Here is a 25559-nt window from a genome sequence, read left to right as displayed (position 1 = left end):
AAGTCGACCACAGACCACTGGCTTTGTTGCACCGTAAAAAAGATACGTCGACGTGTCCGCCATATTGTGATTGGCAAGTTCTACATGGAAAACCAATGCAAGCGCAGTTGGAAACTGGATTTTCGAAATAAAAGAAACATTACATGCTTCATTCAACTACTTTTGATGTGTTGGTTTGTATTAAATAGCATGTCTTCATTTTGATGTCATCACTGAGACATAATATCGAGAAAATAAAATAACATAATGTGATTAAAATATACGGAGATTATTTTACCCCTGAAATGTCCCGAATAAATGTGAAACCTTTAAATCTTGTTTTTCTAACAATAATAATAATAATAATAATAATAATAATAATAATAATAATAATAATAATAATAATAATAATAAGAAGAAGAAGAAGAAGAAGAAGAAGAAGAAGAAGAAGAAGAAGAAGAACAACAACAACAACAACAACAACAACAATATTGAAATTATAGTAAATAGTAAGAAGAAAACAAGATAAAATAAGACTACTTTATGAACACTAAATATTACAAAAATTAAGTATTTTTATTTTTACTACTACTACTATTATTATTGTTATTATTATTATTATTATTATTATTTCCGCAAGTTTATGTTTCATTTCACATTTAAGTGGCGAGTTTCTATGTGCCACACGTTATGCCTTGCAATACCAAAAGTGACCAGCAGGTGTCACAAAAACCTTAAGATTAAAAAGAAAATTGCTTATGCAGAGATTCAACACACTGATATGTGGGATTTTAATGCTTAACTGAATATAATTCTGCATTTAAGGTATTTTATATGTAGAAAATTATTCGAGTCAGTCACTCTACAAAAATAAAAAAAAAACCTGTTCTTCAGTTCCACTCATGGTCATACCAACTTGTAGAAATTATTTTTATTTACTCTAGCTGTATTTAACGAAACTATTTTTCCTGTCAGTGTAAAAGAAATGCAAGAATGAGAAAGTGCATAAAGTGCCTCGGTGGGAGGGATTCTAGCCGCAGCAAACCAATGTATCCCGAGCTCAGAGAGGCTGGGTTAAACTTTCCAACAGTTCAGGCGGAGAGAAAAGCGCATCTCTGTTTCGGGTACCTGATGAGCATCGCCTCAGACAAGACCGGACCTTCCGACTTTATTTTATGGGGATTTGTTCAAGCACAATAAAAAACGGAAGTCTGGCAAACATTTAAAGGGATATCAACTGGACGGCTGGTGTTTCAGAAATGGCTTTGTCTCTCCGCAGCAGGTGTTTGGTTTTGCTGTGCTTGACAGCTGTTCACTGCGGCCATGCAGCTCTTCAGGTAGGAGAAATTTAGTCAGCTTTATGTCTGAAGAATCTGGGTAAACAATACTGACACAATGCATGTCTGCCAACAACCTCTGATATAATACACTACCTTACAAAATCATACTTTTTGAACTCTCTTCCACATACAGTATAGACCAAAAGTTTGGACACAACTGTGTGTCCAAACTTTTGGTCTGAGTCAGTTCAGACCAAAAGTTTGGACACACCTTCTCATTGAATTCAATGAGAAAGTGTGTCCAAACTTTTGGTCTGTACTGTACATTTTTTATGATAAAACAGTGTAACATACTTGTAAAGTGGCAAGAAAATGATACTTCGCCCCCAACCCCCGTTTTCTATAAATAATAATTTGAAAAGTGTGGCACATTCTTCTATTAATCCCTCCAGTCCTGCACCTTTTGTTACTTCTGCAAATCCTTTGGCAGGAATTTATTTGTGCCTTTTGAAAGACTTGAATACATTGAGATACTCCACTGTAGCTCAGGATGAATGTTTGGGGTCTTTGTTCTGCTAAAAGACAAAATTCGACCCCAGCCTTTTATTACTCTGTGTTTTTCTTCATCTGCCCACTCCAATCAATTTCCCTGTCCTAGAACCCCACAGCATGATGCTACCATCACCATGTTTCACCAGTGGGATGGTGTGTTTGAGAAAATGTGAGTTGACTTTCTGGAGCCATAAAACCTAGATTTTTATGATGTTCACCATTGTTCTCCAACAGACTATGAGGCGTTTACTGAAGAACTTCACTGATATTGAGAATAAATTACGTACACTGAGAAGCATGGTGCTCTGCAGGTTTAATGCGCCTCTCATTCAATGACAACTGAGATAGACGACAGCCCAAAAAAATAGACGTATGAATTGATTTATTCACAAATTGACTCTGTTATTAAGAATGACTTCCTGAAGGCACTTGGTTGAAGTGGTGCTTTTTTAGAAGGTCTGAATACAAATAAACGTCACACTTTTCAGAATTTTATTTGGAAAACATTTGGAAAAACATTTATTGTTGCTCTTCCACTTCACAATTTTGCCCAACTTTGTTTTGGTCTACAATGTAAAATCCTGATAAGACACACTGCAGTTTGTTTTGTGGAAGTCACTGTATTTATTGTTAAATATATTTCACAAATTATTCTCATACCTTAGTTGTCTTGATCATTTTCTTTTCCTACTTGCATCAGCTGCTGTAAGGCACATTGGCTGTGTCACTTCTGTGATCATATTTTACAGTTTTCACTATTGGGAAACTGCTGTACTTCATACTGTTTGAAAAGAAAAAAAAGAAAACGTTACATCTGGATGTGAATCTTCCCATGTCTTGTCAGCTGGTGGCATTTCCCCTTCGCCTGGAGCAGGTAAAATAAGCACAGGCCAGACTCTGAGCTGCACTTCTAATGTACTGAGACTAATTGCAATTGTACAAAGCCTTCCATATGCTAGCGGAGGAATTTAAGGTATGCTGCAAGGGGAAATTGTCCCAGTGAGCTTGTGATTAACAACCCTACTGAAAGGATTAAAGGCACTTTCTTTGAGGAATTCTGTAAAGGCATTTTTTTCTCCAAAGCGACAGTGGCACCTGTGATATTTTTGAGCTGGATTATCCAGTGCGGTTGTGCAAACAAAAAAAAACAAAAAAAAAGGCAGAGAAACAACATTTTGGACTTAGTTTCCCCTGACATCTGCCAGACATCTTTAGTCCAGCTGTGTCTGCCACTGGGGTTGTGGTAGTGGAAGCGAAAGGAGGTGAGGGGAGTCAGAAACTGAGATGGTTCAGCTGTGGGGTCTAAAATCGAACCATTAACCACAACAAAAATATGTCATTAATATGGTTCTAATTACACGGAAAACAATTTGCTACCATGGGAACTCTGTTCCATGCTGACATATTTTTATTACAAATTACATCATCCTTCACATCTGGATGACGCTGTTTATTCACCATTCATGTTTTGCCACCATTAAACTGAGGTAACCTCTACCCTCATGCCCCCGTTGCATTCAAAGATTTTCTTTCCTGCCAAGACTCCTTTTTACTGCTAGCTCGGCTCACGGCCTGTCGTGTTTTACTAGCAGTCCTGCATGGATAAGCACCAGGTGGTGGGAGTGCTGCGTCAGATGGAGAAGTTCTTGAAAGGCCAGGAGATCCGGTTCACAGAAGGTCTCCGGATCATGAAGTCAAAGCTGGCGTCGCTTCAGAACTCCGTCTCCAAGTTACCTCAAGCTGATCAGTCAGCTGGTGAGTAAAAACAGATCATCAGGATTATTGTTAGAGATTCCTCTGTTGATGATAACTTCAAGAAAAGCTGATTTTATTCAGTTTATTTAAATGTCCTTGATTAGACCGAATTATTATTTATGCTAAAATATGATGTGGCATGATTTGTATAAAATACCAAAAAACACAACCTTAATTTCTTGGTATGTTTGCTGAATCCACCGTTTATTTTTCTGAAACACGGTTGCCGAAGTTATTTTCATTTTGGATCCATATCAAGATCATGAATGTCCTCAAAGGCTTGGTTGTTGCATTGATAAAATCTGTTAAACTGCCAAAATATGAATAAAGAACTCTTTCGGAATTGATTCTTAAAACTAAATAATATTGGACATCTTTTCATGTTGACATAATTTGACAGTATACAGATAAAAACTGATGTGATTGATAAAATAACTATTTTTTGAAGGTTCTTTTTATGTGTGCCTGTAGAGTACAGAGGTCCATATAAAAAGCTATGCCAAGCCAGATTTGGACCCCGAGCCTTCAGTTTGACTCATATTTTACATTATTACTCGTAATACTCAGTATTTTATTTTAACAGATATTTTCAATGGATTTTGAAACAACAATGTGCCAGAAAAGTATCCAAAACATCCAGACAAATTTTCGGAACAGTTCCAATAATCAGGTCATTTACAATGCAGTCAGTGCGAAACAAAGTTTCATGCTGTGCCTTCAAAACAAATTTTTTTTGTTGAAAAGTTTCACAATTTGTCATTTTATGACCACAAACTTTAATGTATATGATTGGGATCTTATGTGAGAGACCAACAGGAGGTACTGCAGAAATGCTCAGGATAGTATTAATGAGAAAAGCAGCCAAGAGGCCCATAGCAACTCTGAAGGAGCTGCAAAGATTGACGGTTAGGAAAGTCCACAAATCTGACCTCAATTCAAGGAAAAGTGATGACAAAAAAGCCACTTCTTGTGGGAGAAGTTAAAAAATTAAAAATTTTTACTTGCATACGAAGAGCCATATTTAGCATAGCATATCAGCCTGAACAATGATGGGAAAACATGCCAGAATCATGCTATGCGGGATGGTTGAAGGAAATGCTGTTAAAATTGTAGCTGTAATTGTAGCAAAAAAATAGCTATACAAATGCAAATCATATTTCTTAGATTATTACAAAAAAAATCTGTCTTTGTAGTTGTAACGTGACAAAAAGTAAAAAAGTTCAAGGGGTATGGATACTTTTACAAGTTCCTGGGTGTGTGGTCTGTCTGAGGTTTTCAGTGAAGGACGGTCAAGTGGAGGAAAACCAAATACTCCAAAGTATCGGGTTTACAATATTTTGGAAAAACTCGCAAGTTGAATTTGATCTTCAAACGAGGTTTCACTCAGTGAGTGACAACAGAAAGCCAGATGAAGCTTTCTGTGCTATTGTATAATGGAGTCATCCTGCAGTTCAAGACTTTCTCAGTTGCAGAGCTTGGTACTTGACAGGGGAAGTGGATTTGTGGAATTGTGTTGCTTGGCGGCAAACTCCGGGACAAATTTGTTCGTGATGGACCCTCCAGCTCATAACTCTCTGAAGAGTGCTGCACAAGGCAGGGAGACGCTGGTATTTTATAGAGAGCAGTAAGACCTCGATAAAGACTCACAGAAACCCCCAAAAAACATATAATTTTTGCATTTACACATTCACAAGCCAGCTTTATTTTCCCACGGAACATATTGAACTCAGGAACGACCTCGGTATTTTAAATATTGAAGTTGGATAAGTGACTAATAATATTATTTTGCTTGCGTTAGGAGTAATAATGTAGTGAATATGTTTCTACTTTGAAATCCTTAATTGTTTTTCATATCAACAGTTGAATAATTTTGTAGCTCAGTATTTGTATCTACTCTGCTAAAGATAAGTAGAAAAACTTGAAACAAATCTTATCCCTGTTAAGGTTTTGTGAAAAGCTCTTTTGGCCAGAGGACAACATTTAGTCGTCTCCTACACTATTTCACAAGGTTGGGGCACCCAGAGCAAGAAATTTTTAAACTTTCCTCCTTAAAAAAAATCTCTCTAGATTGTACAGAATTAGGAGTTTATGAATTTCTCTACTCAGCTAACTCCACAATATTTTATATAAAATTTTGTGCCTGATGAACCACTTCTGTGTAGAATAACAATTTTCAGTTTTTCAGCACTATACTCCAATATTTGAAGTGTAATGTGATTTTGTTCCAAATACATCATGATGCTGTGCACTTTAGCAAGGTTTCTGAGGCCCACAGTATCACAGAACCTCCACCTTACAAAGCAGTGGGCATAAGGGGCTATAAGGAAAACCACCAGCCTGTTAATGAAAAATTTTATCTTAATGTCATCTGACTGGAACACACAATACCAGTGAAATTCCCAGTAGAGCTTTCAAACTCTGTATGTTTTCTTTTGTGATGGTAGGACAGAAAAGTAAGTTTTCTGGTTTGCTTTAGCATGTGACATCAAGTAGTTGTTGTAGGGACCACAGATTTTTTTAGTGGGGGTTAAGGAGAGCATTATTATTAACCCAAATTAATTATTGCTACGACTGCAGATATGGGTACATTTAGGTGAGTTTTAAATGTATTTTAGTTTGTTTCCGACTTACTGAGACCAATACACGTCTTCCTTACTTAAATGGCATGATCTGCTGTATTTTCCTATTTTAAAGAGTGGCTATAAAATCTGTTTTATATAATATTTAGACCCTAAGGAATCAGTTTCTAGTTACTGGTTTAATATTCTGATCAACTCAGAAAAGAATAAATAAAAATTATTCAATTAAATTTATTTTACAAGAACATGTTAGCCAATAAAGGCGGCACAGGTGGCTAATAAAAGCTAAAAATATTTCCTATAATAGGAAGATTTTTTATTTTTTGGTTTTCCTGTAAATTAATTTACTCAAACTGAAAGTTTTTCAGTGCTTCTACAAATAAAATGATCTCATTTTAAGGTTGTTTTCACTTCTTTACTAAAAGTACCAATAAGTGTAAAGAGTGTTCTGGCAACAGAATTAATAGTTCACCAGTAATACGATGTTATGTTTCTGTTTCCGATACATAAACATACAACATGTTTAGAGAAGTGGTTAGCAGGATAAACTTGTCCTGTTGTTGACCTAAAACTACGGTTTGGACTTCACCAACATTTGGGGAAAAGTCAGCTGGCCAAGTTTTCTTTTTGAAATAACAAAACTTGGAGGAAGAATAGCAAGTCTCATTAAAGACCAAATAAAAATCTTTTCCAGTAACCAGTCTTACATAATGTGATTATTATTCAACTTTTAAAGCATAATAAATGAAATAAATTCTGACTTGTAGGGCTTCACTGACCCATAACAGTGGCTGATCCTGCGCTGGTTGACTGTAAATGAGGCATTTGAACATTTGTTTCCCATGAAGGCTCCGCGCTGCCCAGTGACACGTGTATATCCCCGGGCGATGAATACCAGAGGATGCTGGGAGGCTTACTCCACATGTGACCCTCCTTCCTCTCCTTCTTTCCCCCCACAGCTCCGGCCACCTGCCCCTCCCTGGACGCCCCTGCTCATGGAACAAAGTTCGGCTCGAAGTATTTCGTCGGACACGAAGTCCATTTCGTTTGTTCGCAGGGGTACCAGCTTCTCGGTTCTTCTACGCGGGTTTGTCGGGACAACGGCACCTGGTCTGGTGTCAGTGCAGTTTGTAAAGGTGAGCAGCAGTTTATGGAGAAAATCATAACAGTAAAAATAATTTATTTTACACATTTTTGTCAAACTAAAACCACAAACTTCAATGTGTTTTTGGGGTCTTTTATGCGACAGAATAACACAAAGTACATAATAGTGAAGTGGAAGGAAAATCTTTATATTTTTTTTTCCGATGGAAGAATATAAAAATATGCTAAAGTCTAATTCTATTTTTATTAAGCAATTAGCTTTTGCTAAAAGTGAGACTGGGGGCATTGGGTGCAGAGGACTCAGTGGCCACTACTATAAAGCATCTTAACCAAACTTTTAAAAATTCATGTCATTCTAAGTACACTAAAGCTACTTTAGATTGCCCACATGCCTTAATATAGGGTTTCCTCCACAAGGTTTCCCCTAGAAAACTGAAGACTTAAATAAATAAGCAATGCTTAGCCTGGTGGGGGCACAAGTAAAGCCTGGTGGCCCGCCAGGCTTATGATACACTGTGAGAAATCCTTCTCCAGAAAACTTGATAAGCCCAGAGGTAGGTGCGCTAGGGCAGTGATTCATCCAGTGGCTCACTGTGTTTTTGAGTTAAAAAATGTTTAAAGTTGACAGGAAATTTGAAAATATCACTTGATAATTAAGTGTTATTGAAAGTTTGGAAGATTAACACCTGAACACCAGCTATAGAGTATAGTGACCGACAGCGTGCAAACACGCAGCAAACAGCAAAATAAGGTGTAAACATGTAAAAAACAAAAAATCTAATGCAACAGAGAAGTGATGCAAACAAAAAATGCTGCAATAACAGAAAATAGAGTCAAAAACCTTCAATCAACAAAACAAATGCAAACACAAAAAAATCATAAATAAAATGATTAAATCACAATTAAAATGCTGCAATCATAACCAAAATGTTGTAATCATAAATAAAATGCTGTGCATCTGCACCTGTTTGCTGCTGGTTAAGCCGTTTACATCTGTCAGCCACCATAATAAAGTCTTTAAAAAATGCAAACATAGAAAAATAAATAAACCATTTTTAGCATGGTGGGGACACAAGTAAAGCCTGGTGGCCCGCCAGGCTTATAATACTCTGGAGGAAACCCTGCTAATATATGACTAAAGTCTACCAAAGCTCCTGAAATAAATTATTTTATAGTGTAGTGTTTTGAGATGCCAATTCAAGATTATATGGCATCGTGCCTCCAATTTCAAAACCATCTGTAAATGACAATTCACTCATTTATAAGGTGCTGAAAGAAACTTCAGCTCAAAAACCAAACAGCTATTCACAGATAAGAGAGAGAAAAGATAAAGTTTCAAAGTGAGTGCAGTTCTCTGGTGAACTGAATGAAGCACTTGTTAAATTGGAATTAAATGTCTCTGAACACAGAATAACACCTGTACTACATTCCACTGTGGGGTGCCTTCCCCTGTTTCTCTTCTTCATTACCATCAGAGCACAGGCTACAGTAAGATAAACCACCAGCTCCCCTCCCTGCTGCTCATGTTTCTCCGGTTCTTTGTCAGCACTCCATAGATGGGGTTAGGGCCAACCATTATAACCAGCAGAGTCTGATAGTGCAGAAATATGCCAGGCATGCTACTGATAGTCATTTCAGCCTGAACTGATGACGAGCTTTCCAAAAATATTCAAAGTAGCACACCCAGTCGAACATGAACATGAATTTATTGACTTTTCTGGCTAAAGCAACACGATGGGGATTGACTCTGCACAGTAGAGGATTCCCGCTCAGCAAAAGAGGCCCAGGTTTGCTCATTCTCCAAAAAAGCAATGACAGAGGGTGAAAAACCTGAATACTAAAAGCAGTTTAAAAATATCTAAGTGCAGCTTGTCTTTTCATGACACGGTCCAGTGGTAACCACTGGAAAAGCCAAATAAAAATGAAAGGAACTGCTTGCCATTTGGTTTGTAGCTTAAAGGGTAGCAGCTGCTTTGTATTTTCTCCATCTACTCAGTTCTGAGGGCTAACAAGAGGGAAAAAATTAGAAGGCTTAAAGTACTATTTGACCACTTTTTCTGTGCATAGGTAACAGTGAGAAGAATAAGTGTCGTCTGTAAGAATATGGCTTTAATCATCACAGAGGAGGGAACCTGCATCATTTCAGCAGCAGACGTAGTGGTCTATGACAAACAAATCAGAGGTGTTAAAACATTGAATAAAATGTATCAATCAATTAACCTATTTTCAATACATTCCTAATCCTCGTGGGTTTTAAGAGGGCCTGTAAATAGGAGGCTTTTTCGTGTTTTTTTTTAAATTTTTTTATGAAATTATGTTTTGGGTTTTTTTCATCTGCAGATATAGGTGAATGTTCAAGTAACCCCTGCCAGAATGGAGGTACGTGTGTGGAAGGTGTCAACCAGTACAAATGCACCTGCCCCCAGAACTGGAGTGGCTCTCACTGCCAGCACCAAACCCAGACTGGTCCGTAACCAGATGTTGCTCGGTTTGTTTGCATCTGCAGGTCTGCAAATTTGTTCCGACTTTTTAACCATGTCCCCTCCCTGACGCAGCACCGCCCGAGTGGAGCGTTATGAACGACCCGGCGTTCAGTCGGCGACCTCGCTGCGCCCAAGTCAACCAAGCCCAGCACTGCAGCTGTGACGCAGGCTTCCACATGAGTGGCACGTCTGACAACAGTATCTGTCAGGGTGAGCTGTAATTATGCGCTAAATTAATTAATCCCTGTGGGGAAATTCTCCTTCGTCTAGTCTTTTCCTTAGGGATGTGAGGTCAGCCGCAGAGCAGCTCCCTGTGGCTGCATGGTTGGTTGCAAGTAGCAGATGTTGCGCAGACTTTACAGTGGAAAAATATCACTGAAGGCTCAATTTTCTTTCCTCATTTGGCTGCAACAGGGAAAGTAATGTGTGAAGCTGGTCTGTGGCAAACAAAATAATCCTCTTGAATGGCCAAAAGCTGATTAGCATACATTTAGGTCAGAGTTTAGTTGTTTATGTTTTTACATCTTGAGTAACATTGTGAAAGTGGAGGGATTTAGCTTAAAAGAATCAAAGTAACTCTAACGAGTGTTTCTCTGCAGACGTTAATGAATGCGAAGTGTATCGGTTGGACCAAGGAGGGAAACTGTGCATTCATGAGTGTGTGAACGTCCCCGGCTCATACCACTGCTCCTGTCCCAGCGGTTACAAGTTACTTCCAGATGGGCGGAGCTGTGAAGGTGAGTGACAGGGTGGAGCTGAGGACAAAGCCTCATTGACGGGGCTTTGGCTGCAGACTTGTGGAGGTATGCATGTCCACCGAGCGTGGTATCTGTGTTTTAGTAAGACAAGAAGTCCTCAACAGAAAAGGTTTTCTGCTTTCCGCAAAGGTGTCTGCCTCAGGCCTCGCTCCGGCTTTTATATTTCAACCCTGAAGGTAATGGTGCCTCACAGCTGGAAAAAATGACCTCAGGCTTTTTCCTTCACAAGGCCGTTCAACGGAGACTAAACTTAAAAACCCAAATAGGGTGCAGCACTCCACCCCCACCCCAATGTCCACACTGTGGTAACCATGAATCAGGGAGTCGGTCTTTTGCCACTGCTGTGTTGTCTCTTCCAGATGTGGACGAGTGTTTGAGCCAGAAGCATAACTGCAGCAGAGGGACATCTTGCATCAACACTGGGGGAGGCTTTCGTTGTGTCAACCCCGAATGTCCCCGTTCCCATGGCAACATCAGCTATGTCAAGACATCTCCTTTGTAAGTGGGCACGACCCAAAGAGGATGATTTGTTTTATCGTGTGTTTTTCTTTAGTCAAAGTAAATGAATAATAAAGCATTACATACAGTTGAAACCAGATATTTACATACACCAAATAAAAAGACAGGAAGGGTTAGTTTAGAAAACATTACTGCAGAAATCTTACCAAGTATTTTTCATCTAATTTGTAATAGAAGCTACAGAGATCCATAGCTCAATTGGGAACATCAGTCAAACATCTAATTGGAATTTATCATGACAACAATAACTCAAAATTGTTATCATGATAAGAAATTGATCATGATAAATGAAAAACGATACAATAAATGCCCACCCCTAGTTAAAACTGTACATGATGTCTTCTGTCTGCACTAAACTTTTTTTATTGAACGAGAACTTACAACGAGAACTTACAACGAGATGATGTAAGTATTTTCCGTAAGTGGACACGTTTTGTCTCTCGTGCTGCAGTCAGTGTGAGAGGAACCCCTGCCCCATGGACAGCCGCTCCTGCCATCTGGCTCCTAAGACCATGTCCTTCCACTACCTGTCGCTGCCCTCCACGCTGCAGACCCCCGCCACGCTGTTCCGCATGGCGACCGCAGCTGCCCCCGGCCGCACCGGCCCGGACAGCCTGCGCTTCGGCATAGCGGGGGGGAACTCCAGAGGCACTTTCGTCATGCAGCGCTCAGACAGACAGACCGGTGAGCTGATTCTGGTGCAGCAGCTCCGCGGGCCTCAGGAGGTCAGAGTGGACGTGGAGATGTCCGAGTACGCCGACCGCAGCTTTCAGGCCAAGCACGTGGCGAGGGTCAACGTTCTGGTTTCGCCGTATAGTTTCTGAACCTGGAGGAGATGAAGAGTTCAGACTGAAGCCTGTACAGGAACAAGGAAGAGTGCACAAAGGCCACTGAGGGGAAAGAGAAAATGTTGCAAACCGTCACAGATTTCTATCCAGTATGCTTTAAGAATGATGCCATTGTCTTAAACAGTGCTGTTTAAAAGCATAAATTTCTCCTTACGCTCAAAAGATAATTTGAGTCGATATAAAATGCAGTTCTGAAACAAACATTTCATTTATTAAAGGAGAAAAAGCTACCACCACCTGCCTAGCTCTATGTGCAGTAAAAGCATTTCTAAGAAATTGGTACTCCTCTCTGTTACCGTAATGAGAGCCAATATTCGTAAATAGAGAAAATATGTAACAGAGTGAACCTTATAAAATTATACTTAGAGAGCAATAGATACTCAGAGTATCCATTAGTAAGAGGCTGAGTAAAACAAGGCATCCTGTAGGATGCTCCAAAGCCAAAACTATTGTGGACCAAAAAAGAGCAAAAGACTACTCACATTTGTTTAAAATAATCCATTTTGATGACCAGCTAGACATTTATAAACATTTGGGATACACTTTTAAATCGGCCCCAATTTCCTTAATTTTGGGAGATCGGTGATCAGCTGATATTTAAATGAGAAACAGATTTTATCCACCAATCTTATCTACCTCGGCAAAGGTACTGTCCCCTGTTGCTCTGCTGTGAGAGACCATTGCCAGATTAGGGGCTTTGTTGCTATAGTTAGCAACTTTCTAGACAGAAAAAATTGTAGTAGCAAAATCAGAAACAGCAGGTAAGACCTTCTACAGATTGTGATCGATGATCGGCCAGAAAACTGCAATCGGTGCAGTATTTTGTACACTATTGAAACAAAATTTGAACTTTTTAATAGGTGTGCGTCCTGATACATTTGGCATAAAACAAAAGCAGCTTTTTAGAAAAGAAAAACCTGTCAAGCTGACAGACATATTGGTGATAGTGTGATGTTCTGGGCTGCTATGCTGCTGCAGGACCTGCATGACTTAGTTCAATTAATTGAACCATAAATTCTGCTCTCAACCTGCAGCAAGAAAAAGATGTGGTGGGATGAATATGACTTTGAAAAGGGCAATTTATGCTGGAAAACCCTGCAATGTGGCTTAAGAAGAAAATATTGTGCCAAAGAAAAATCTCATTGCCTGTCATCACAAACCTTTCATCCCCAACACTGGCACAGCTAGTTATTAGGTTCAGGAATGCAACTTTTTCACGCGTTGCCAGCTTGGTTTGGATGGCTTTTTTTTTTTTTGATGAATGAAAAAACTGCATTTTATGTTTTGCCAAATGCAAAATACTTTTTCACAGCACTGTAGTTTATGAAGTGTGGTTCAGAAAAAGCATTATGTCTGTATGAAAGTGGTCCTCAAATCCAGGTATCGAGGGCCGCCGGTGTGCTGCAACTTTTAAATGCATCTCTACTTCAAAACACACCTGAGTCAAACAATGATGTCATCAGCATCAGGGTGAACTTACTGCCTACTGAGGAGGAGATGCAGTCATTTGATTCAGGGGCCACAATGGAAAAAACAGTTGATCTAACTTTAAAAAGTTTGAGTTAATCTGTTGCAAGTAGTCAAATTAAATTTATCCAAATAAATATATTAAGTTGTCACATTAAACAAGCATAAATAAAGACAGTTTGACAAGCTTAATTCGATTACTTGTAACAAATTAATAATTTTTTTTAAAGTCCCCTGGTAGAGGATCTCATACAGGGGCCTCATAAACATCCCGACATGGCATTAGTGCTTGTGTGGCTCTAATTTATTGGAAATATTGTTGCTGGATTTTGAAGTGTAACATATTATGTGCAAATCATATCATATACTGTATATTTGTGATTTTGATTTCGTTTTGTACAAACTTGCATTCATGTTTTGCCAACAGCTGCTGCAGCATTTATCTCTCTGTCATATTCTGTATGTTATGCAGAAATACTTAAATTTGTTCACAATGCAGTTGAGTTGAGTTTGGCGCATTTACTGACATACTTTCTGGTCATTTTAAATAACTCCTACATCACTGCAATAAAGCCAGTCCAAGGTTTCAGTGTTCATTAACAGAACTTTTCTTGATGCTAGACAGTGGGCTATTAAATGTCCTCTTGGCGGTATTTGTTTCATTCAGCTGCCACTGGGGAGTGAATTTTAATGAGTGAAACGCAAATCTGTGTATAGCTGATAAATGAAGGCTGGATGGCTGCAAAAGCTTTTCTTGATGAAAGGATGAAAAACTAGAGAAGAATGTGTGTTCAATAATCTAATCCATGAAGGAAAAACTCCTTGGCCATCCAAGTCAAAGAATTTCTCACATGTCTTGGAAGGGGAAAAGACGACTCTCACAGTATTTTTATTTGACATAAGTAGAAGGAACACCAACTGTCACATCTTAAAAACATATCTCACTGCGTATTTTTGTCAGGGAGAGAGAAAATGGGCTAATGCTCACCACATGTGTCGTCCTCCTCGCGTGTCTCCATCCAGGGGTTTACGTAGCAATAAAAGAGGCCGAGAGAGCCGCATGCTTTCAGAAAATCAAAACACGTGTCCCAAAGATACGCTCTGCTCCTACAATGACTACGTGTCTCGGTGGCAGTGATAACATTTTTTTTTTTTTTTTGCATGCACGCATAGTGTTATGTTTCAGTCTTAAATTTACGTTTTTAGTTGAAAGGACCTTACAACTGGAGTGCAGTGAGGTCTTCACGGGACATTAAAATAATATTTGAAACTCATCTTTTTTACATTTTATCACATTAGATTGGGACATTCACTGCTTGTTTTTTTCTAAAATATTTGAAAGAAAACGCAGCTTGGGAAGCTGAAGCTGGGTATAACACTAAATGACATGCTTGCAAAGCAGCCAATCCTGAAGCGCCACTCATTTTTCTTGGCAGTGTTTGGCTGTAGATACATATAAGTTTCACTGGTCGTGCTAAGAAGGTTTTCCAGTACGCGATTTAATTCATATTAAGGTATATTTGGTGTTTGAACAATTAATATATCCAGTTATTTTTAGAGGGGGTCTCATACATTTGTGGATTTAAGCTATTTGCTTAAAAAAAAACAACTTGCAGATTTAATGGCGTTCCAGGTGTAGTCGGTACTCGGAAATTCTGACTTCCCAGTATTTGTTGATAACCTTGATCATGGCAACATGCAACACTTTTCAGTTCCTGCATCTTTGCTTGGTGGTTCCTGAACGTCTTATTTAGTTTTTGAGGGTGGCAGTTTCAGTAAGATGGTTTGAATCTTGGCCATAATTAGGTGTTGCAGCAGAGGAATGATCCCGAACATACCTTATAACCGGTTTTGGAAAAGAAAATAGGGGATAATCTTAAACTCAAGAGACTTTCTCAAAAGCCGCGACCTCAACCCTTGGACAAATGTCAAAAGCTGGCTTCATACCAAGAAACCAGCCAATATAAGTGAGCTTTACAATTTCTCCTAAGAAGTTGAGCCAGAATTGTGGATGAAGCGTGTTGATAGCAACAAAAACATGTGGTGGAGATGTGTTAAACCAAATATTAGTCGGTGGTTTAAATTTGAGCATGTATGTGTAAGAGAAAATTCACCACCAAACGAGTCCTCGACGTGGCCGTCGCGGGTTCGATTCCCTGACCGGTGATATTTGCCCCACGTCTTCCCCCCTCTCCTGTCAGCCTTCTTTCATATAAGGGAGAAAGAAAAAATTATAACCATTATCTTAAAGTGTAACTAAAGCCCCAACCAACTTCTTTTTGCTGATAAACTATCCAAATGGGTTATTTAGGGTATTATTTTTTGTTTCAGTGTCATTTTGATTTAAGCTTGTTTAGTTTAATTCTATTATTTCTTTAAAATGGTACGGTAAAACAACCAATGAAATCGTAAATGATAAAACGTGCTCCTGAATTCAAATAATATTTATTGAGTGCATTGTACAGTTTGAAAAACAGGAAAACCTTGATATTACAGAGTTGAATTGCAATACTTCAGGTTGATTTCAGAAAGAAAAATGACAAAAAAGATGAATTTTCTTATCCAAACACTTCCCACTTGTGGAATCATGAAAGAAGAAGAAAAAAAAACACAACTGAGCCAAAACCCACCTGTACAAATAATCTGAGGTCAGCTTCAGGTGTCTGCAGTTTTAAATAACAGGACAATTCGCCATCATAAGCACAAATATTTCCAGGTTTCCAACCAATACAAAAAAAATTGCAATGAGGACATTATAAACCCATTCAAGTGGTCAACTAGTGCTGACCACATTACTCATGATGTGTGAGGACGTCGCCAAGACAAACATAACAAGCTCTGCTGTTAGATTTAGACTACATGCAGACAAAAATAAAATCAGGCAGGTCTTTTGAAAAGAAATTTTAAAAGAATAAGACTGAGACAACATGTTTGTTACTAAGGTTTCTGTGAATGCAATAATTTTTATCAGTAATTAACACACACATTGCAAAGAAAAAACCTGCAGACTGAAAAATATTTTAGGACAGTGCAGAGCATATGGAAGCACACATCGTAAACACACAGTAAACATGGGAAAAATGCAAACAATAAACGCATAAGTACACTTTAAACACAAATAAATAATGAAAAAAATCACTAAACTTTGTATTAACAGACATACAGCACATTGCTCCACATCTCATGCTCCCACCCACACAGTAGTTTCAAAACATTCTCTAATTCTACATGACTCAACTAACCCAGCTACAATTAAATTTATTCTCTTCTTTCCCTCACACACATTCACTAACCCTCGGGAAGTTGGGTCGTTTCAATCTGAGACAAAAAGATACTTTCACTCAAGTTGTTCTCAGAAACCCACCAAACGAGGCCTCACGAATAAAAGACGGACACGTAGGCACAGCTTTGATCCTGAAAGTGCATAAGAGCAAAAGATCTATGCAAAATTACCGTGTTGCAGTTTACAAAGTTGGTTTTACATCTGGTAAGAACAGGTGCTCAGGACGCTCCTGATTTATGCAAAATGGATTTCCCCGACTTCTACAAACATCGGCAAGTTTTGATATAAACCAAAATCCTGATTTGATGTTAAATATTGACTATAGTGTAGTTAAAATGTGTCTTGTGGCTGTAAAATTAACTTCCATTTATATTTTCTTAAATACTTATTGTGGGGAAAAAAAGGCTTTCAGATATCTTGAAGAGTTAAATCCTATCATCCTATCATATATTTGAGAGTTCGCTTATCCATGAGACTCACTCCAGTAAAATACATCTATAGTGTACAACAGAAATAAATATATAACAGGAAATACTCTCTTTGGAAAGCTCAAAACTGATGAAAAAAAACTGAAAAAGTGAATCTTTTGGTCTCTAAAAAGACAAGAAATATTTCTTTCTGATAGATAAGGTAAGAAAAACATGGAAAGTAGCAACAGCTTTCCCCCAAAACTGCATTGCCTACACAACTCTGTGAGGTAGCAGCTACTTAAGAGGATGCCCTGAAAAACAAAGGAAAGAATAAAAGAAATAAAATAATGGCACTCCACCACTGTCCACTAGAAAAATCCTGGTGGAAACTGCTTCAGTGTCAGGAGCAGCTGCGCTGTTTCTCCATCAGCTGGAGGTTTTCTGCATCACTCCAGCTTCGACATCTCATACTTTGTTGTCATAATTTCCTGGAAAATAAAATGCGGCAATAATTTTTATAACTCGTTTTCTTTGATTGTATTTATTTAAACCAATCATCTGAGGCTCAAAACCCAAACTGATCAAACTGAAGTAGAAATGCAGTATTTTCTGCAGATTAGATAGTAATCATTACTGGGGTGAGTGTAGTTGTGCGTCTTATTTTGTGGTTTCAATCTTTCTAAAAGTTTTTCATACCTCATCAGAGTCGAGCAGGACTGGAAGGGCTCTGAGGGGATGAAATGAGAAGCACACTGTTACAATCACACATGCCTTAAATTTAAAAATAAATCTAGAAGAAGGAGAGAATAATTCACTGCACTTCTAAGGAGGCTTACACATCAGTAAGAGAGCTTGGAATGTTGTCCTCCACCCACTTCAAGTCTTCATCCTGAGCAAGTAAGAAAAACAAAGAATAAGAGCAAATACTGCCACCTGCTGATACAACACACACTAAACGACTTTTATTCTAAACTTTGCTCCTATTTTATGAAGTTATCATTAAAGGAAGATGCTGAATAAACAAGTTAAGACAGAATAAAGCGAACGCTGCAGCGTTACTCACTGGGTTTGTTTCTGGAGGCTTTGCCGTGCCGTTTGTCTCAACCTTGGCTGATCTCAACTTTATGCCATCAGCTACAATTTTAGGAGAGAAATCTATCAACAAATGTTTACACACCTTTCGGATAAAGCTGCTATGATAAAACCGTACCGATGTTTGAAGACGCGATGAACTCAATGTCCTCGTCTTCGGAGTCATCAATGAGAGGCGTGAATGCATACCTGTTGGCAAAGGAATAATAATTAATACAGCAGATACATTAGCTAAGGGTGGTTTAATAACCTGCCGGAACTGCTTCTTACCTTTGGTTGTTTGCGGATGGCCGCCATAAAAACATTATGACGAACAGAACAAAGGAGAACAAGAATCTCCAGAAAGCGTCCTCAACCCAAACCTCGATCCAGTCCTAAGAATTAAAATGTAGAGATTTAAAAAGAACTAAATAAATGAGCAAAAGCCACATAGGTACAACTGGAAAAGAAATAAAGTATGCTTACAGACTGGCAATCTGCTAAGTGCAACTTTTTAGCAGACCAAGCCATAAAGATGATAGAGGCTGAAAGGGAAAGGCGACGGTAAGAAACTGCATTGTGTGATTTTTCACTTAAGGTTTTTGTTTTTTCATTTAATAAATGTACTCAAAGGTTGTTTTTTTCTGAACACAAACCTGGTTGGCATGGTAACTTTGCTTTATTACAGCTGTATAAGGACAGGTGCGGCACTTACCAATGACGGCGAATATTAGTGTGTTTGTAAAGTGCCTGTAGAGCGACAGCTTCACAGCGTTTCTCCTCAGCTTCAGAGTTTTGATGGTTTGGGCTAAGCTGACAAAGATGTGGCAGTGGTAGTCAAGGGAAACAAACAACTGGCATCACATGGAAACCAAAGTAAAAAAAAAGGTCCATTTGAACTCTACAGGTTAGTTTGATTTATTTACTGCAGCTGAGAATAAACTGTTGAGCTCACCATTACTGACCTATTTGTTCGGCAGCCATACTGGAGTTTGAGATCCTGGGTACTGAGAAATGTCTGATTTTGTAAAGATATGTTTTTTTTTTATATAGATTATTATTACAGCGGGTCGTCACCCATTCACAGTTCGGTATTCAGAGATTTTTCTACGAAACGTGACTCAAAATTATTCTTGGAAAATTTACAAATTGTTTCATGCAGGACATCTAAAATATTCAAAAGAAAAAGCAGCTACTGAGGCTGAAATACCTACTTGCAATGCTACTTGACATACTATTGGCCAACGTTTTCAAAGCAGCCAATCAAAGAGTGCCATTCAGCAGTGATTGGCTGCGCTCTCCACTGCGCGTGTTTGAACTTTTAAAATAGGCAGTGCTAAATGTTTTTAGATGGGGTATTTATCTAGTATTTATTGATTTTATTTATTCAGATGCAGCTGTGGACTCTAACCCCCAGCAAATACCGCCGGTCCACTGTACCAGATTATTTAGATCTTTATATTCAGACCATGAATTGTACAACCTTTAGTAAATACTTTCATAATCAGACATAATACTGACAGTTTTTTCCAAATCTTTTGTAAAAAAACTTTTCTATTTTTGTCATGTGGCTTTTATCAAATACAAAATAAAATGTTACTAGAAGTTACATGGTTCACAGGTTATTAAATCATGTTTTTCTTTTACATCTCAGTCATTAATCCAACTTTGTTGTGGGTTGACAAATGTATTTTAGTGCCTATATGTCAGCTTATGATTAGAAAGTTGTTTGTTTTTACAAAAAATGTAAAACTTTAAGTTAAAGCTTGAATACCATCTGTGCAATCAACAGTAGGATTCATTGTGAAACAAGTTACTCAGATCCTCACTAGTTCAGTCTGACATCCAAATGCAGTTTGTACAACACAAGCCAGACTAAATACAGGAAAATATCATTACACAGGAAAGGATTAGAGGAGAACAGTCGAATCACTTACAGAAAAAAAGAAAACAAGCAGGTACAGAATCAATGATTAACGTGAATTATTTCCTCTCAAATGCATGATAACAGAGAAACTATACTTAAATTATGTTACAATTCACCCATTTAAGGTTTGAGGAGCAGAAGGGAACCACACAGGGAAAGGTTGCAGGAGCACAAAAGGATATCCACCAGCATAAAGAAGAATCAAGCAGAGCCAGGGGAATGTTGGCCAACAGGGCCAAATCAGAGTCTTTTGTCTGGAGGGGATCAGAGTGCAAAGGACACAAAAAAAGAAGAGAAAGATGAGGGGGAAAAACCTCAGATTGGATGGGAGATAAGAAAAGCAACACAGCAACCAAAACATTTGACTATTTACCCAAATGGAAATAAAAGAAACAAGTCATCAATCCCCAAAAGCAAGAGTATCCAAAAGCCACTGGCTCACCATGAGCACTTCATGTTTCATTAACCGCTGATTATTGCAGCTGATGAGTTTACTGGAAGGATATGAACCAGATGGCGCAGGAATCAAACACAGCCAGAACAATGGCTGTCATGAGAGCGGCGCTATTGTCTCGACCCTTCAGTATGAATCGCAAAACATATTGAGAAAAACAGATTGTGATGTCACGCTGAAGTCTGAACATGATCAATAAAAGTTTATTTGGAAACAACTTCTATAAAAAACTAGATTTTTCCCCCCCATCAGTTTTGTTTCGTAAAAATTATTCCCAATTAAAGACGGCGAGAGCTCAACTCACCCCTGTGATCCTCAAGACACCTTCAATGCTAGCAAATGCGAAGTAGAGGATGCCGAGTCCTACAACTCTGTGCATCACTGTCCCGAGCCGCGGCCTGAAAGAAACACAACAAAAACATGAAGGTAAACGCTTAATATTTCAAAAACAAAAAAAAAGTATGACTGCGTTACAGAAAACGAGATACTTTATGATGCCGTATCCCAGGCTGACGATGATGACGAGAAGTCGTGCCAAAGTCCTCTTGAGAGCGGAGAGCAACTCTGCAAAGATCAACAAGCCAGGAGCTGCAGAAATAGAAAAAAACAAAAAAACAAACAGAAATCGACATTTCTAGATTTGCTTCATGATTCTAAATGTGTATTTTGCGGGGGGGAGGGGGGGTTATACGTCTACAGTGTTGTTAATATGCCTTATTTCTGTTCCTTTATTGTTCCCTAAAATAGTCAACCAGGGTATTTGAAAGGGGATATATAAAAAACCATTTCACTATTTGGAAATCAAATTTATCATAAGAATTTTGCACATTTTTTGAAGGATGTTTAAATAACCAAGTCAGATATAATTTGTGTGGTCATCTAGAGACACTCACAAGCAGAGCCAACGACATTGGTGTTCTCATATTCGGCGCAGAAGAGCGCCTTCTCCATCATGCCAAGGAAAATGACTCCAGCTATCCAGAACTGGATCCTCAGCAGATCCTTCCAGTAGCAGGCTGCCCAGACAAACCACAGCAAGGCGTACAGGATGTACACGACGCACATCACCATGTAGAACTGCAAACGGAAAGATGTTAGTCGATAATCACATCATATATGGAAGCAGTTTTTCTCCATTTATTAGAAATTTCTCAAGACATTCTCCACTAATGTCTTGAGAAGGTGCTTTCCTTGTATTTTGTCCTTTTCAGAGTACAGAGTTAGGTTTAGATCTATAAGCTGTACCTCACTCTAACATCCAAAAACTCAGAGATCTACTGTACAATCGACAGATTTAAATTTAACTACAAAGAGACAGACTTAATGTTTGCAGCAATACATCCAATGGGAATGAAAAATAGTCTTAAAATGAACATGAAAATGTGTCTGTGGCACAAGTTGCAAAACTAACTCCTAGAAGTTTTGTACTTACGATCATGAGCGGCCACTCTGAGATAGAAATGTAGCCGTGTTTCCCTCTCATCACCACATTAACTGGAAACAACAACATCCAAGCATCACATAAACTCTGTAGATATCTGACATTACGGAACATATGGAGCCCTGGCTGATTTCCAAACCAGCCTTTGAAGGTGAAATATCTCACTTTTTAAATTCCAGCTGGTCTCGTTTATATCAGGAATGACCTTAACCACCAGCAGGTAAGGCCCATTCCTCCATGTGGTGGCTATGACGTTCTCTTTGGCGCTGTCAATTTCACACTCACCTGTAAGCCAGTTAGGGTCACTTTTTTCCTGCAAAGTTTCATAAGTAATGCAGAAGCAATAAATCTTTGGACAGATTTAACTGCAAGGAATCAAAAGTAGCACAGATGATAAACTTAACTGCTCTGATTCGTTAGCACTGATTATAATCTACAGGGTTCCTGAACATTTTTCTGAACATTCTCTGACTTATAATAAATTCAAATGTCCATTATGAAATTCACTGCTGACATTTGTTCTTTAATAGCAGAACATGCAAAAGCCACGGACAGACAGATGGACATACAAACACTGCAAAAAACACAACGTCTGTTCTTACAGATCTATTTTGTGCTCAGTTTCTAGTGCAAATATTTTCGTATATCACTTGACATAAGACAAAACTAGCTTGCAAGCAAATTTTAACAAATATATAGGAATCAATAATCCCTTCATATTGATAAAAGAATTACTAGTTCCACATGCATTTTTTTCCCTCTTATAACATGGGAAAAATGTTTTGTTATAAGCGAAATAATATCAATTGTCAATATTAAAGAATTATTCACTTAAAACCTTATATATCTTGCACTAAAGTTAGTTGTAGGTTCTTTTTGTCTTATTTACAGTGAACTGAGATGTTTGAACTAGAAACTAGACAAAAACACTTGGTAATATTTTGTTTTTCTGCAGTGAACTGTGTAGGGATTCTTAATCTTAACCTTTAGTTTTGATGTATTTATGTAAAGTAAAGAGTGAAACATATTTAAGTTTTCTTACTGGTCCTTCACTCCCATCTGTTGGATTAACAGACCGTGGTTTTGCCTTGGCTTTCTGAGAAACAGAGAAAAGATGCTGGGTGATGAGAAAAGTCAAGCTGTTAAATGTGCCGATAATTAATGCTGAAGAACCAACGTAGCAAACGTACGCAGAGCCCAGGAAAGACGCTCCGGCCGCTGCTACACGTAATAGAACTGTGCTTGTGTTCTATGTACTCGCCCTCTGCGTTGGGTTTCGGGTCCAGGCTCTCCCCTCGGCTCTGCAGCGTCCGTTCATACATCTCCTAGAATCACAACCAAACATTCAGTCGTAAAAGTATAAATAAAAAAATTAACTAGTGAAACCGATGGCTTGGAAGAACTGTACTTACTTCAATATTATTGTATTCATTATAACAGGGGTAGTATTTTAAAAGCCAGTGGATTGTGAATTTCATCTGCTTGGAACAACTAGGAAACACAACTGAGAAATGAAGATACTTTTTAATGGAGGACACAAAAATAGCAACATTGTAGTTTAAGGTTACGATGAAAAGAAATTCAGCTGTTTGGATATTTTTCAGACTATCGTGGTGTGGAAACTAGAAGAAGCACCAAATTTCACTCTTATAAAGAGACACAGTTTTAAAACTACAAGAGTCAAGTAAGTAGGCTGGTCACAATAACATAGTTTTGCTGGAAGAGGAATTGTTGGAATACACGATAATATTTATGTTTTGAAACAATTTTCAATTAATACAACAATAAATGCATAATAATGCAAGTACTAATTTCCAAAGAACATTTAGCACTGGAACTGCAAGACATTTTAAATATTCAATATACATAATAAAACCACCAAAACAATAAATAAAATGGATTATGAAGTCTCAACAAAATAAAATATTACAGGACAGCATCATTTTAAAGATAAAGTGTATAACACAAACAAGCATGGCAAAGGAAATTATTTCTGTCATTTTTGATTTATCAAGTGATAAATTGATTTATTGTGACAGGCATACAAGAAAGAACAATATCAGTGTGTGCAATATCAGGTCTTACCTTTAAGTACAACATCTGTGTCTGTAAACATGGCTTTCTTTAATATGATTGGTTTTGAGCCCTGCACAAAAGCAAATAAAGCATGTGAGCAAAAACACTGGAGGACAATGAGGCAAAGGTTAAATTAGGATTGAAAGTGAAGCTAATTTAAATTTAAAACAAATTGTAGTTCCATCTTTGCTGCAGAGTACAAGAGATGATCAAGAAGTAAACAGCAAAAGTCACTGTAGTCCATATGGTTCACTTAGTTTAGACTTAGGGCTCAATGGATATTGCAACTTAAGCAGAGGAAACTGGATCTTCTCAGATCTCTACTTGAATTATTGATCAAGATGTTTTCCAAGGGCAGACTCCAGGAACTGTGGTAAGTAAGATAAGGATCAGCTTTAAATGTTACAATTAAATGAGTTTTTAGAGAAAAAAAGCCATAATGTTATATTGTAACCCAAACAATTACAGATACGTGGAAAAAGGGGTAACGAATAACTTTATGGTTCATTACAATAAATGGTTCAACAACTTATGTTCACCTAGAGCTAGTTAGCTCTTAGCTACCCATAAATTGTTTTCTAGCATTTAGGCTAAATGCTAGGAAACTGTCTACTTTTTATTTAAATTTTTATTAGCACAGCAAAAAAGAGCAACTGATAACAGCATAAGGTTAAATCGACACTCAAAATGAATGGCTTCTATCACCAGCACACACTAAGCTCATTACAAGTTAAAATCTATAGCCTAATGCAGCTAGCGTTAGCTTGAGGTGCTGCAGTTATCTACTGCCTCCAGGTAATACTTACATTAACAACCGAAATTTCCCATAGCCCTGTTTCTGGTGCCGCGGCTGTTTCTTGTACAGTGCCAAGGAAAACTGTAAAAAACACCATCCACGGATAAATAACTCCCAGGCTCGGGCAGCTCCACGTCCTCATACTGACAGCAGCTGCCATGTTTGCTCATGGATTTTCTGATACTGGCCTCTAGGAGGCGCCCTGAACGCAGCACACAACTGAGATGAGTGACCTGACATCAACAGCAAGTCAAAAAGATGTTTAACACATTATTCACATATTTAGAAGATTTCTAACGAACTTTAAAGTTGCTTAAAGTAACTTGGATAAATTATTATCCTTCTGATTTTTAAGCTACTACTTGGACAAAAATGTTAAAACAAGTAGTTCTTTATGTCTACCTATATTTATTTACTAACTTCTTCAACTTTTAATAATGAAGTTGTAAATGTTTAAATTCAATGTTTGTTATGCCCTACAGATTAGCATATAATCTAGAGAACTTACTTGATAAGTAATCATGCATTTTGAGAGAAATCACAAGCAGTAATGTTGATTTTTATAAAATCTATTTTTTAACAAATGTTTTCAGCATCCCTAGTCTAAATGAATCATCTTGCGGCATTTTTGTACTCAGATGGTTGGAGATAAATTATAGTGATTCATCTTCTGTAAAAAATAAATCTCCATAGAATAATTATACCACTGTACAAACTGTTGCTATTTTAGTGGTATCTTTTTAACTAAATAATTTGAAGTATAAAAAAATCCCCTGT

At 37.9% G+C, this 25559-nt stretch overlaps 2 protein-coding genes across 4 annotated transcripts; one reads left to right on the top strand and one right to left on the bottom strand.

Annotated features, from left to right (window-relative positions):
* Positions 1–1051: 1051 nt before the first annotated feature.
* fbln7 (fibulin 7) lies at positions 1052–13913 on the top strand. Of its 2 annotated transcripts, none has more exons than XM_032553377.1 (8): positions 1052–1316; positions 3401–3566; positions 7105–7281; positions 9590–9715; positions 9805–9942; positions 10332–10469; positions 10850–10988; positions 11461–13913. In XM_032553377.1, the coding sequence occupies exons 1-8, from the start codon at positions 1239–1241 to the stop codon at positions 11831–11833; spliced, it is 1335 nt and encodes a 444-aa protein (XP_032409268.1). In that variant the 5' UTR covers positions 1052–1238; the 3' UTR covers positions 11834–13913. The 2 variants fall into 2 exon arrangements, with proteins under 2 accessions (XP_032409268.1, XP_032409269.1); XM_032553378.1 differs by having other exon boundaries at positions 1053–1316; positions 3404–3566.
* A 1839-nt stretch (positions 13914–15752) lies between these two features.
* tmem87b (transmembrane protein 87B) lies at positions 15753–24966 on the bottom strand. Of its 2 annotated transcripts, none has more exons than XM_032553376.1 (19): positions 24793–24966; positions 23996–24056; positions 23323–23414; positions 23101–23235; positions 22953–23006; positions 22076–22223; positions 21902–21963; positions 21363–21546; positions 20958–21057; positions 20774–20867; positions 20522–20593; positions 18804–18912; positions 18575–18633; positions 18380–18483; positions 18228–18298; positions 18081–18151; positions 17854–17906; positions 17714–17744; positions 15753–17505 (listed from the first exon to the last, which is right to left on the bottom strand). In XM_032553376.1, the coding sequence occupies exons 1-19, from the start codon at positions 24940–24942 to the stop codon at positions 17464–17466; spliced, it is 1692 nt and encodes a 563-aa protein (XP_032409267.1). In that variant the 5' UTR covers positions 24943–24966; the 3' UTR covers positions 15753–17463. The 2 variants fall into 2 exon arrangements, with proteins under 2 accessions (XP_032409267.1, XP_032409266.1); XM_032553375.1 differs by lacking the exon at positions 20522–20593 and adding an exon at positions 20198–20269 and having other exon boundaries at positions 24793–24942.
* Positions 24967–25559: the final 593 nt, after the last annotated feature.

Source organism: Xiphophorus hellerii, chromosome 22 (genome assembly GCF_003331165.1).
Source record: "Xiphophorus hellerii strain 12219 chromosome 22, Xiphophorus_hellerii-4.1, whole genome shotgun sequence".
NCBI classification, from domain to species: domain Eukaryota; kingdom Metazoa; phylum Chordata; class Actinopteri; order Cyprinodontiformes; family Poeciliidae; genus Xiphophorus; species Xiphophorus hellerii.
This window is presented reverse-complemented; position numbering and strand designations above follow the sequence as displayed.

What these genes read in the sequence shown, in the direction of transcription:
- fbln7 (XM_032553377.1), top strand. Translation starts at nt 1,239, where the DNA reads ATGGCTTTGTCTCTCCGCAGCAGGTGTTTGGTTTTGCTGTGCTTGACA. An exon ending in TCAAGCTGATCAGTCAGCTG is followed by an intron (nt 3,567 to 7,104) that starts GTGAGTAAAAAC and finishes TTCCCCCCACAG; the next exon opens with CTCCGGCCACCTGCCCCTCC. An exon ending in TGACAACAGTATCTGTCAGG is followed by an intron (nt 9,943 to 10,331) that starts GTGAGCTGTAAT and finishes GTTTCTCTGCAG; the next exon opens with ACGTTAATGAATGCGAAGTG.
- tmem87b (XM_032553376.1), bottom strand. Translation starts at nt 24,942, where the DNA reads ATGGCAGCTGCTGTCAGTATGAGGACGTGGAGCTGCCCGAGCCTGGGA. An exon ending in ATGAATACAATAATATTGAA is followed by an intron (nt 23,236 to 23,322) that starts GTAAGTACAGTT and finishes TTGTGATTCTAG; the next exon opens with GAGATGTATGAACGGACGCT. An exon ending in TCCTGCTCGACTCTGATGAG is followed by an intron (nt 17,506 to 17,713) that starts GTATGAAAAACT and finishes TTTATTTTCCAG; the next exon opens with GAAATTATGACAACAAAGTA.